We start from the raw sequence: 12,399 nt of genomic DNA, 5'->3' as shown, positions 1-12,399 counted from the left end.
AAATCCAGCGGCTGAATTACAGTGGGTACGGCCACTATGAGGTCCTTCCAAGGTCCCCGCTGTTGCTCTCATCAGCAAGGGACCAAGTCCCCGTTTTGTCCACAATCGTTGAGCACTCCACAAAGTTTTGACATAGAGACCAGCCATGTTGTGCTCTCCCCTTGAGGATATCCTTGTCACATTATCAATCAAAATGTCTACCCTAGCAAATCCTGTGTTACACAACTACACGGTGTGACGAGCAAAGTCTCTAACCTACATCCTTTATTCCTGCAGAGCACATATTTACAAGGATCATCATCACTCCGGCTTACGGTCATTAGGTCGACCACTATTGGTCAACATGCAGTAGGTCGACATGGTCATTAGGTCGACATGAACAAGGTCGACATAGAAAAACGACACCCAAAAATAAAAACCTCATATCGACCCTTTTCCATGTCGACCTTGTTCATGTCGACCTAATGACCATGTCGACCTACTGCATGTCGACCAATAGTGGTTGACCTAGTGCATACCTCCCAACTGTCCCGATTTCAGCGGGACAGTCCCGCTATTCGGACACTGTCCCGCTGTCTCTCCTGTGGGTTGCAGTGTCCCGCGGGCGGTGGGGGCAGTTGGGAGAACCAGTGATCACCGCTGCTCTGCTCTGCAAAGCAGCCGGTGATCACTAGATGCTGCACTGCAGTGGGGAGGAGAGAAAGGGACTGCCCAGCTGCTCGGGGAGCGCTGGGCACACCCCCCAAAATAACAAAAACAGGGGTCGTAATGTGATGCCCCGCCCCTTAAATCAAGGCTCCGCCCATTTTAGTGAGGCCCGCCACCTTTCCAGCAGCGGCCGCGCCGTCCCACATTAGAGGCAGCACAAGTTGGGAGGTATGCCTAATGACTGTCGACCTAAATCTTGTCGACCTAATGACCCATACCCATCACTCCATGAGAACAATCCCTATAGGGCAGGGCTGGCCAAACCGGTCCTCGAGATCTACCAACAGTTCATGTTTTCCAGGTCTCCTGGATATCTGTAGAATTGTCAGTTAGGAATGAATGCAGCACATCTTAATTAGTAATTACTACACCTGTGCACCAGCTAGGAGGTCTGGAAAATGTGAACTGTTGGTAGATCTCGAGGACTGGTTTGGCCAGCTCTGCTATAGGGGTTCTACATGATTGTACAATTTTTTGTGAAATTTCTAGTTGCAGATAAAACACAGTCCTGCATCACTGCTTATTATGTCTCTGACTGCCTACAACTATAGCTGTAAGGGTGGAGGTGATGCACTCTCTGGAAATCTTTTCTAGTCTCCTGTACCCAGGACTGCAGGCAGGGACACACGCAAAGTAAACCTCTGCCAGCAGATGGCAGCATAGCGCTGCATTTCTCTTCAAAGGCAAAGGCACCAAATGCTCTTTCTGATACGTTGTCAATAAAGTTAGGGTTTGTTGAAGGTTCTGAGCGGGGCTTTCTGGGAATTGTAGTCCTTTGGAGTCGCCCTTATCTGCTTAGTTGCGGGCTGCGGCCACTGTCGTGTCCAGGGGCCGGGAGGACTGTCTAGGAAGGTATTCGGGACCGGTGGCGGCGGCGGCAGAGGCAGAGAGGCGAGATAGCAGGTGATGAAGCCATGAGCCGGGCTCGGTTATGTCGCCATGTTAGGCCCCGGTATACCACGTGTCTGTGCGTGTTTACCTTACACCTTATCAGGTAGCTAATATGTCCCAGCTAACGTCCCAGCATGACCTGACACAAGAGCTGTGGTTTATAGCATAGCAGCACATATTACAGATCAGAATATTGTGGGTCAGCACTTCTGACCTAGTTGGTTTTAATTGGTGTCATTGTTATTTTAAATGAAGTGTTGGAAGAAAACAGGCATGGTAAGGGCCCATTATATTTTGTCAACATTGATCTCATCGACATTAGAATTTCGGTGACAGAGAAGAACCGCTTGGCCCATGTAGTCTGCCTAAAAGTCTTTAACACATATGCATAATTACACACCTGGGTAGATTTTTGCCCAGAGCCAATTAACCTACCAGTATATTTTTGGGAGTGTGGGAGGAAATTGGAGTACCCAGAGGAAACCCACGCAAGTACGGGGAGAATATACAAACGCCACACAGGTAGGGCCCATGGTGGGAATTGAACCCCCGACCTTAGTGCCGTGAGGCAATATTGCTAACCATTACACCATCCGTACTGCCCAAATCATATTGTCGACGTGAGAATGTTGGCATGGTTATGTTGACAATGTCTGTTGATGGTGAGCCTAAAGGTGTGTACACATGGCAGGGACGGATCTAGACATTTCTTTTAGGGGGGGCGGTTTAGGAATCAATGCGGACTCCTCCCCTCTCTACTCATTACTCCTCCCACTTCTAGTCCAGCCCCTCCCAAACGCAAAATATGAAACTTTAAAAGCAATGGGGAATTTAGCTGTTTTTGTGTGTGAGATAAGAGTAGTATATTATTTTTTTATTAAATTGTATTGTGATGCTAACTAATAAATGAGCAGCAGTGGGGGTCAGGGTGACAGTCTGTGGCTGCACCTAAGAAAGGTGTACAGCACTGCCTGTAGTCTGTCTGTGAGGAGACATGTCTCATGTTACAAGCAGTCTACACAGACCTCTCTCTTCACCCAATGCTGCTGCTATCACACAGAATGCATGTCTCTCTTCACTGATTGCTGAAGTCTGACCTGTATGCAGACATCAGCTTAGTTGCACAGTGCACACATACCGGACACTGATCTCCGTTACAAGCTGCAGACAAGGAGATTGGAATTTCTGAGGGGAGAAGGAAGGTGAGGAGGGGGGGGGGGGCTCCTCTTGCAGCTCAGTCAGGAGACATGATGCAGGGCAGACACTGGTGAGACGCGAGAGACTCCCAATCCCAGTAATGCTTTGCAACAGGCTGACCAGGCTCACACACAGGGAGACCAGAGGAGAGAGGAGGAGCAGGGGAGGAAGGCCAGCTCTGATTGGCTGGGACTCGGGAGAGCTCTCTCCTTCCTCTGCACAAGTGCTCAGCTCAATCCCGTCTATCTGTCTCACCCAGCTGTGACTCACTCTGCTGTGGGAGGGGCTAATGCAGATCTCCGGCACACTGTGTGCACAGCAGCACATGGAAGGGAGCTGTATGTTAGGGGGGGCGGTCGCCCCGTTCGCCCCCCCCTAAATCCGGCCCTGACACATGGCGAGATTCGGGCTATCCCCGATTCTCACTGTGCGACAGGGGCTAGGTCGGTATCACAAGCACATAATGGGGGAGATTCAATTGTTTGAAAAGTCTGTTGGGTGTCTGTTTTTTCCAATCTAATAGACAGGAAAAAACAGACACCCAACCAACTTTTCAAACATTTGAATTCCCCCCGCAATGACTGTGCTTGCGATACTGACTATGTGTGATAAAGGGGTCATTCCGAGTTGATCGCTCGCTGCCGATTTTCGCAGCGATCAGGTGAAAAAACTGCATTTCTGCGTATGCCCCGCAATGCGCACGCGCGACGTACGGGTGGAAAGCTCTTTGTGGTTGTGCTTAGGTTCTACCAAAGTTTTCCCTCGCACTGGCGGCCGCAAGAAGATTAACAGGAAGGAGGCGTTACTGGGTGTCAACTAACCATTTTCAGGGAGTGTTTGCAAAAATGCAGACGTGTCTGAAAAAACGCAGGCGTGACTGGGCGTTCGCTGGGCGGGTGTATGACGTCCAGGGCCGGTTCAAGGGCGCAGAGCGCCCCGGGCAGGAAAGGGGCGTGGCCTAATACAAGGGGCGTGGTGAGCCACGCCCCCTGTACATTGAAAGCGCCGCTTGAATGCTGAGCGGTGCGCGATGACGTCATCGCGCACCGCACAGCAAAAGGTCCTCTCCACGAAGAGAAACTAGACGCTATGCGTCTAGTTCCCTTCGTGGAGAGGACCTTTGCTGTGCGGTGCGCGATGACGTCATCGCGCACCGCTCAGCAGTTACTCTCCACGAAGGGAAACTAGACGCATAGCGTCTAGTTCCCTTCACAGGAGGCGCCGAGGACGGCAGCGGAGGCGGACGGGGGACACAGCGGGCAGCAGTGGCGGATCTTGCCACGGTGCGGCGCCCTCCGGATGGCGCTAGCGCCCTCCGGAAGGCGGCGCCCCGGGCAAAAGTCCTGCTTGCCCGTGGCAAGAACCGCCACTGATGACGTCAAATCCGGACACGAATAGGCTGAAGTGATCGCAAGTGCTGAGTAGGTTCAGAGCTACTCTGAAACTGCACAAACTGTTTTTGTAGAGCTCGGCTGCACAGGCGTTCGCACTTTTGCTAAGCTAAAATACACTCCCCAGTGGGAGGCGGCATAGCGTTTGCACGGCTGCTAAAACTAGCTAGCGAGCGATCAACTCGGAATGACCCCCCTAAGTGTCAATTTTGACTATCTTTTCTACGAGATAGTCAAAATTGACTTGCCTGCAAAGTCTATCTAGGCTTGCGATGCCGCCTGCTCATCGGCATCGCATTGTGATCGCAAGGTGATTTTCACCTTGCGCTCTGCACTAACTTTTCTTACGATTTTGACTATATAGTCAAAATCGTAAGAGAAAATCTCAGCGTGTGTACACACCATTACCCTAACTTTAATGCTTGTGGAAAATGTCAGCACTTCAGATGTCTTCTGTCTATGACATTTTAACCATATTGCCATTACTGCTAATATTCTAGTGTCAACGTACTGGTCATTGACGGTATACCCGTGTTTACTAATGGCCTGTTCTTCAGAATGATTTTTCATTTGTATGCTGTTGAAGTGCCGCTACGCCTGGGGTCTGTACCTAATGTTGCGTGCTGGTAGAAGTTGGGGGGCTTCTCATGTTTTGCGTGGATAGTGATAAATTAGGACATCCGTGATCCAGTTGCATTTCCCTTTCTGCTTTTTGTTTTCCAGAGCTTAAATCCTCATTAAAATCTGTGATTTCTTAGTGTTCACCCCTAAATGCGGGTAAAACTTGAGCGTTCTGAAACTACATAGAAGCGTGTTGTAGCATCATTTCGAAATTGCTGTGGGGTAGTGGTGGTTTGGCATTTTGTTTGCACACAAATCAAAACAAAACGGAATAAAAAATGACTGATACATGGTGACAAGTAGCATACTATCGGATATCTGCCTGAATCCAAACCGTGCGAAGGAGCACACAGGCTCAATACAAGGCCACATGCACTTAGTAGATGTATGCTGCTTGACCTCATTCCTTACACACGCCTGTTTGTACAGACCACATATCTATTGTACAGTTCATATGAACCATAAGTCGTTACTATTTGTGTTCATTACATCCATGAACCTTGCACATGAGCACAATGTCAGAGGGCACAAGTTCTATTCTCTGCTTTGCAGGCAATTGTCACTCAAGCAAGTCAAGTAGCGTTAGTCTTAGGCAGAACTGAACCTTCTTTCCTTCTGTAATCCTCTCATGTAACAGAATGAACACACCAACTATGGACGTAAAGCCAGCGGTAGTTTCTAAGCAAGCCGAGGAGGTGATCAATGGAATAGCCACCCAGGTGGTCTGTTCTGCGTTCGACGACCACATCCTGGTTGTAGTGACCCAGTATGGGAAAATGGGGACTCTGGTGTCGGTCACTCCAAACGTGGTGTCTGAAGACCTTGGGAAGCCCACATTGACCACCAAAGTCCTGCTCGGATGTGATGAGGTAAGCCCACAAATCTGTGGACCTCTCTAACATAGTAACCATAGTACTCACTTACCTTGAACAGTTATAACCTCCTTATATTCCCACATGATCTAGAAGTTGCTTCAATCATATACAGTAATTTCAGGGTCTTGTTGGAATTTCATCACTTATATTCCAAGCACAAAGTTTTGTAGGGTGTTATCTTCTAATACATGTGGATGCCCCATGTTAAGTAATAGATACAAGCTTTATTGTATGCGCTGTTGTAGTGTTTTCCTCCAATTATGAAATGGGTTTGTAAGTGTAAGACCAGTGTCCTAAGGGACAGTAAAGGCACATCCCTATATGAACCATTATAGACATCAGAGTTGCATTCATTCATTCAATGATTTAAAGCTTCTTACTTTTGCATTAACTGTGAGATTGGGAATATTGCTTGTTCATTTAAATTAATGAGTGTTCATTTTACGTTTTTATAGGGTGCTTGGCCTTGTGGCACTCAGAGAGACACTACTGTGGGCTGCCCCTAATATATCCCATGGCATCTATTCACCCGACAGTGAGCGTATTCAACCCGCATCCTGGGCTCATACAGCAGCAGTACAGCGGGAGGCAGGGCATCGCAGGCCCCCCAAAGTTATCGTATGATTAGCGGGGTCATATCTAAGGGCAAACTAGATGGGCCAAGTGGTTCTTATCTGCCATCGATTTATATGGATATTAGTAATACACAATTCCCTGGTACATTACAGTATTATTGGTCATGTGACTCGCTAATGTCACTATTTGCAACCTTGTGAATATTGGTGGTCATTCCGAGTTGATCGCAGCCAGTAACTTTTTGCTGCTGCTGCGATCAATAGCCCACGCCTATGGGGGAGTGTATTTCAGCTTAGCAGGGCTGCGATCGCTTGTGCAGCCCTGCTAAGCTAAAAAAAAATCAAGCAGAAGAAGATTAGCCCTGGACATACTTACCCTGTGCGATGGATCCAGCGATGATGGGCCCGGCTTTGACGTCGCACCTCCGCCCTCCGTTGTCCTGGACACGCCTGCGTTTTACTCACCACTCCCCGAAAACGCTCTCCAACGGTCCGGATCCGCCCCTCCACGCCTCCTTGCTGTCAATCTTCTTCCGTCGGAAGCCGCAAAGTAAACGCTGGGCAACGTCGCGCACTGTGCCCGCCGCGCATGCGCATTCCACACCCGTTCGCACAGCAGCGAAAAACCGCTGTGTGCGAACGGGTCGGAATGACCCCCATTGTGTTATCCCTAAAAAAAATATATAATATTTTGTGTAGGTGAATTCCGCTGTATAACTGTAGAAATTCATGGTCTGGTGAAATATTTATTTTATTATGGAACATGTCTCACATCTGAAACCTTTACGGACATCTGCGATTGTCATTGTTGGCTGAATTCCAGATATAATGGGTGTCGATCATTAGATCTAAACTAAAAAGGTCTAGAGTCGATAGGTCGACCACTAATGGTCGAAAGGTCGACATTGAATAGGTAGACACATCGGACGGGATTCAAATCTTCTCTGCCCCCTCCCACCCCAATCGCGCCCGCTTGCTGTATTCAAATGTTACTGCCGATGGGCGCGATATCAGCATTTCAGCTCGCCACCCCCTGGGGGTGGTGAGCTAAAAGGCACGAAAAGTGACCCGTTTGGATGCCCAAACAGGACTTTTCGCGATCGCACCCATGACTTTAGTCGGGTTTAGCTGCTTTACGCGGCTAAACCCGTCTCTTGTGAGCGCGATCAGCGTGAAAACGGGGGTCATTAGAATATCGCCCTGCGATCTCCCGTCACTTTAGACGGGAGATCGGGGGCGATAAAAGATTTGAATCCCGCCCCAAAAAAGGTTGACACAATTTTTTTTTTTGTATGTTTTGTCACTTTCCTGCCCCCAAAAAGCGCCATTTGTGTACCGCGTCCCCTCGCATGGCAAGCAAGCTTTGGGCAAGATGCCTTGCTTCTCTATTGCTGCGCTTGGCACAGGTTGCTATTCCCAATCGTAGTCCACGTGGATGGTAAAGTATGACAAAGTAAAAAAATTAAAAAACTTGTGCTGACAATTATCATGCCGACCTTTTGAACGATTTACCTTTTACATGTTGACATTTTGATCCTATCGAACTAATGCATTAGTGGTCTGTGGACTGTAGACCTTTTTAGTTTATTGCGCATCATTGTATATTTGATTTATTCTAGCCTGTTAAACTTGTGTTTTTTCTTCTTCCCCGCAGCCTATTATACATGTCTGTGCTAAGAACTTGGTGAGCTTTGTCTCGCAGGAGTCTAAGAACAAGCCAATAATTCTGTCTATTGCATTAAAGGACAGAAGTGCGGACTGCATTAAAACCCTGAAAGGTGTAATAAAGAGCTGCCAGGTCTGGTGACGTAAGCAATGCCTTCTGTATAGGGTGTTACTAGTCATTCCTGTACCTGTTGCTAGAACCTGTATATTGTCCTCGCTGTACATATATCTGCTTTACATTAAATATTTTTTTATACCTATATTGCACTGTGTGATTATTTGTATTTTAATTTATATTGGATTTATTACAGTAAAAATTACATGGAGCTAATATCATTCCTTTTGAGCGTTTTTTTAATTGCAGAGATCCTAATTCAGGGGTTGTAACCTTTTTGCAATCTGTGACTAAAATCTAGGTAAGCTCAGTGTGCCTATTTATTATTTATTATTATTATTATTAATTCATTACATATACATATAGACTTATGGGCCATAAGCCACATCACTAAGTCCGTAGTCTCCACTGAATTGCCGGTCCTTCTATCCACACACTATCAACTCTTCCATCTGGCTCTACAGACACAGTATGGGCCTGCACACATCAGCAAGGCCCCTATTACACCCCGGACTCCACACTGTCTGCTGCATTGTGTCCTAATTAAAATGGAAAACAAATTACACCCCAATTTGGACTGGCACCCCACCAGCTCTCCCCAAGTGATTTTGTGTTGCCTAACATGAGCAATGTCAAATAATCCTTTCACTACCTCCCATCTGTTATGTGCTGTATTTCTGTAACTGCATAGCACATTTCCACTCACTGCATCTGATTTGTTGGAGTTCCCCATTATGAATCATGCTTCCATGTATTGCTACCCCCTCTCCCATATGTTGTGCACCCAAGACGCCTGGTATGCTTGTGGATGGAATAAACAATTTGTGGATCCGGTGATTCTGTGGCTAGTGGTTTATAGCTTGTCACTTTCTGTACCCCAGTGTGTATCGCTTCTCCAGGTTTCGGCTGTCCCATCCCACCCTTAGTATCAGATTTCTGTGTTCTCACCAGAAACTTTTTCTCATCAGGCAGCACTATGTGGAAGATGGTAGAAGCTACATGGCTGTGTGCAAACCAGGAGAGGGGTTCCCCCATCCAATCTTGCTTCTCGCTTATGTTTGGTTGGCACAGTAAAGGGGGGAGTCTGCCGTGCTTGCCTACAGTGGAAGGGTGGGCCAGGGTTGAGGTGGAGGGAATGTCCAGCCTCCTCCTTCTGGCAGGGACGGCTCCACCATGGTGTGCCAGGGTCAAGGTGGAGAGGGCGGCTGGTATCCTCCTTCTGGCAGGGACGGCTCCACCATGGTGTGCCAGGGTCAAGGTGGAGAGGGCGGCTGGTATCCTCCTTCTGGCAGGGACAGCTCCACTAAGCTGTACTGTGACACATGATACAGCCAATAAGCTGCCCTGCGCTGACATATTGGTTAGTTCTGCTCGACTTTTGGCCATATCACTGCTGGCCGATTGCCTAACTCTGATATAGTAAATGGTTGGGGGCCTGGCCGCAAACAGGCGCCCGGTGACCAACAGAAATGAGGAATCTACCTTGTGTTATATACAACGTATTTCTGCATATCTATGCAGTGCACCAATTGCCTACCTTTCCAGTGACTAGTGTCACCCAAGGGTGAAAGAGGGCCAGAAGACGCAATCCAGGACCTGTTAACTAAGCCTCGACTAACAGTGGTGTAATTATGACGACGGCAATGTATTAAGTATCTAGGAGCGCCTCAAGTAGTATATCACGTTACCTATAGTGTCTAGCTTACAAATGGGGAGGATCAAAGATTTGGTGGCAGCCGGCAAGACCAATACACCAACCAAGCTTATACTGTAAGTAAATCGGTCAGTTTAGGCTTATTGAGCCTACAGTAATTCAGTAAGGATAGCAAATTCTGCTAATTAGCAGAGTGTGCTATCCTTTGGAGCACATGCTGAGGGCCGCCCATAGCTGGGCAAGACCGCCCAGCATGCTGACCGGAGCCTACTTTCCCCTTCAACAAGCAGAAATTGTGATCGCATCGCAATTTCTCTTACGTCCTAGAGGATGCTGGGGTCCATTTTAGTACCATGGGGTATAGACTGTTTTGCAGGAGCCTTCTGCACTTTAAGACTTTTCAAAAGTGTGAACTGGCTCCTCCCTCTATGCCCCTCCTCCAGACCTCAGTTTAGAAAATGTGCCCAGGAGACTGGATGCACACTAGTGGAGCTCTACAGAGCTTTGCTGGAAAAATACTTTCTTAGGTTTTTTAATTTTACAGGGAAGCTGCTGGCAACAGCTTCCCTGCTTCGTGGGACTTAGGGGGGGAAGTAGGAACCAACTTCTCAATTAGTTAATGGTTCTGCTTCCGCTGACAGGACACCATTAGCTCCTGAAGGGTACTGAACACAGCCCAAGCCTGGCCAGCATTCATTCCCACAGCACTGCCGCCACCCCCTAACAGAGCCAGAAGTCTGGTGAGTATATTACCGGAGTCCTGCAGAGAGGGGATCCTCCGGTCATCATTGGCGGCATACAGGTACACGCGCCATGTCTCTCAGCACAAGAGTGCAGAGCGCGGGGGGGAGCGTGTTTTAAAACCTTACTCTCACTGGCAAAAAGGGTACATACATGTACAGCCGCTGATGTGCCATCCCCAGCCTGTATAAATATTACATTGCTGAGGCTGAAGGGCGGGGCTTCTCCTCAGACTTGCCAGAACACTCACTGGGTGCCATTTTCTCCTGCAGAAACTCCAGTGTGAAGCTCCTGAACGCTGTTTCTCCTCATGACAACGCTGATACAAGTACAGGGTGTTATAGAAGGGGCAGAGAGTGTTCATTATAATTAGGTCTGTGGGCCTATTATTGGTATATGTGCTGTAAGTGGGTAATATTTCCACAATTCACAATAAGACTTTAGTGTGGGTCTGTCCCCAATAGCTCCCCTGTGTGATAGGAGTGTGTGTAAGTGTGTAACATGTCAGACATTGGGGAGGGTTCTTCCCAGGAAGAACCCATTTTAGATACACAAGAGGGCTCCTTCCCTCTCAGAAGGAGCCGGAGTGGGTGAGCATGTTGCAAAAGAATATGTCAATGCTTGCAAAGAAATTCTCTGACTCTGAAGAACAGACTAAATATTGGAGGCAGTCTGTGGAGGATGCACTGTTTACTGACCCCTCCATATCATCCACTCTGGTCCCATCCAGAGGTCTCTGGCCCAGATAATGCAAAGGGACACAGACACAGATTCCGACTCTGACGTCGACACCGGGAAATTGAGAGGGGTAGACCCCAAATTAGCCAAAAGCATACAATGTATGATAGTTGCTATAAAGGAAGTGTTGGAGTTTCCTGAAACAACACTGGTCCCTGAGGAAAAGGATTATTTTAAATTAAATAAAAAGCAGGTTGTGACTTTTCCTCCTTCAAAGGATTTGAATGCGTTCTTTGAAGAATCCTGGGCTAACCCAGAGAAGAAATTTACCCTTCCCAGAAAGATACTTGTAGCGTACCCTTTCCCTGAGGAAGACAGGCACAAAATGGGAGACTGCCCCAATGATAGACACCTCAGTTTCTCGGCTGTCTAAGAAAATTTTTTTGCCTGCCCCTGGTTCAGACTTTTTAAAAGATCCAGCTGACCGTAAATTAGAAACAACCCTGAAATCCATATATACGGCTAACGGAACGGTGCTTAGGCCCACCATTGCTTGTGCGTGGGTGGGTAACGCTGTGGAAAAATGGTATGACAACTTGCTTGTTAACATAGACACAGTTGACAGGGATGAAATAGTCCTAACTCTCGGCCATATCAAAGATGCTGCAGGTTACTTAGTTGAAGCTATGAAGGATATTGGGTTGCTGAGTTCAAGATCCTCCGCTATGGCGATTTCAGCCCGCAGGGCGCTGTGGATCCGCAAATGGAATGCTGATGCGGAATCAAAAGTGAATATTGAGGCGCTTCCTTACAATGGAGAAGCCCTCTTTGGAGACAAGCTGGATGCCATGATTTCAACAACTACATCAGGCTGCTCCACCTAGGAAAGGATTTCATTCTCATACGATGCAATCCTTTCGACCCAACAAGTCCAAAAAGTCAAAGGGTACCTCCTTCTTTGCAGGAAGAGGGCGAGGCAGGGGTAAAAAATCTACAACACCATCAGGCTTGCAGGAGCAGAAGTAAACCGCTACTTCTGCTAAAACCTCAGCATGACGCTGGGGCTTCCCTGCGGGAGTACGATCGGGTGGGGGCACGTCTACTGTCTTTCAGCCAGGTCTGGGTTCACTCAGATCTGGTTCCTTGGGTATTGCAGATAGTATCCCAAGGGTACAAATTGGCATTTCAGGACTTTTCCCCCATGCCGATTTTTCAAATCAGCCTTACCAGCTTCTGTTCAGGACAGAGCAAAAGTGCTGAACGCAATACAGAAATTATGTCAAGACAA

At 47.8% G+C, this 12,399-nt stretch overlaps 1 protein-coding gene across 2 annotated transcripts; it reads left to right on the top strand.

Annotated features, from left to right (window-relative positions):
• The first annotated feature begins 1,433 nt into the window (after nucleotides 1–1,433).
• Nucleotides 1,434–8,183, top strand: PSMG3 (proteasome assembly chaperone 3). Of its 2 annotated transcripts, none has more exons than XM_063934600.1 (3): nucleotides 1,434–1,611; nucleotides 5,446–5,677; nucleotides 7,913–8,183. In XM_063934600.1, the coding sequence occupies exons 2-3, from the start codon at nucleotides 5,447–5,449 to the stop codon at nucleotides 8,063–8,065; spliced, it is 384 nt and encodes a 127-aa protein (XP_063790670.1). In that variant the 5' UTR covers nucleotides 1,434–1,611; nucleotide 5,446; the 3' UTR covers nucleotides 8,066–8,183. The 2 variants fall into 2 exon arrangements, with proteins under 2 accessions (XP_063790670.1, XP_063790669.1); XM_063934599.1 differs by lacking the exon at nucleotides 1,434–1,611 and adding an exon at nucleotides 1,618–1,702.
• Nucleotides 8,184–12,399: the final 4,216 nt, after the last annotated feature.

The sequence above is a fragment of the Pseudophryne corroboree genome, chromosome 7, assembly GCF_028390025.1.
Source record: "Pseudophryne corroboree isolate aPseCor3 chromosome 7, aPseCor3.hap2, whole genome shotgun sequence".
NCBI lineage: Eukaryota > Metazoa > Chordata > Amphibia > Anura > Myobatrachidae > Pseudophryne > Pseudophryne corroboree.
The sequence above is the reverse complement of the archived record's forward strand: the minus strand, read 5'-3'. Positions and strand labels throughout refer to the sequence as shown.

Bases quoted from the DNA above. Each gene is read 5' to 3' on its own strand.
- PSMG3 (XM_063934599.1), top strand. From the start codon at position 1,623: ATGAGCCGGGCTCGGTTATGTCGCCATGTTAGGCCCCGGTATACCACG. The intron at 1,703-5,445 runs GTAGCTAATATG...CTCATGTAACAG, and splicing joins TTTACCTTACACCTTATCAG to AATGAACACACCAACTATGG. The intron at 5,678-7,912 runs GTAAGCCCACAA...TCTTCCCCGCAG, and splicing joins TCCTGCTCGGATGTGATGAG to CCTATTATACATGTCTGTGC.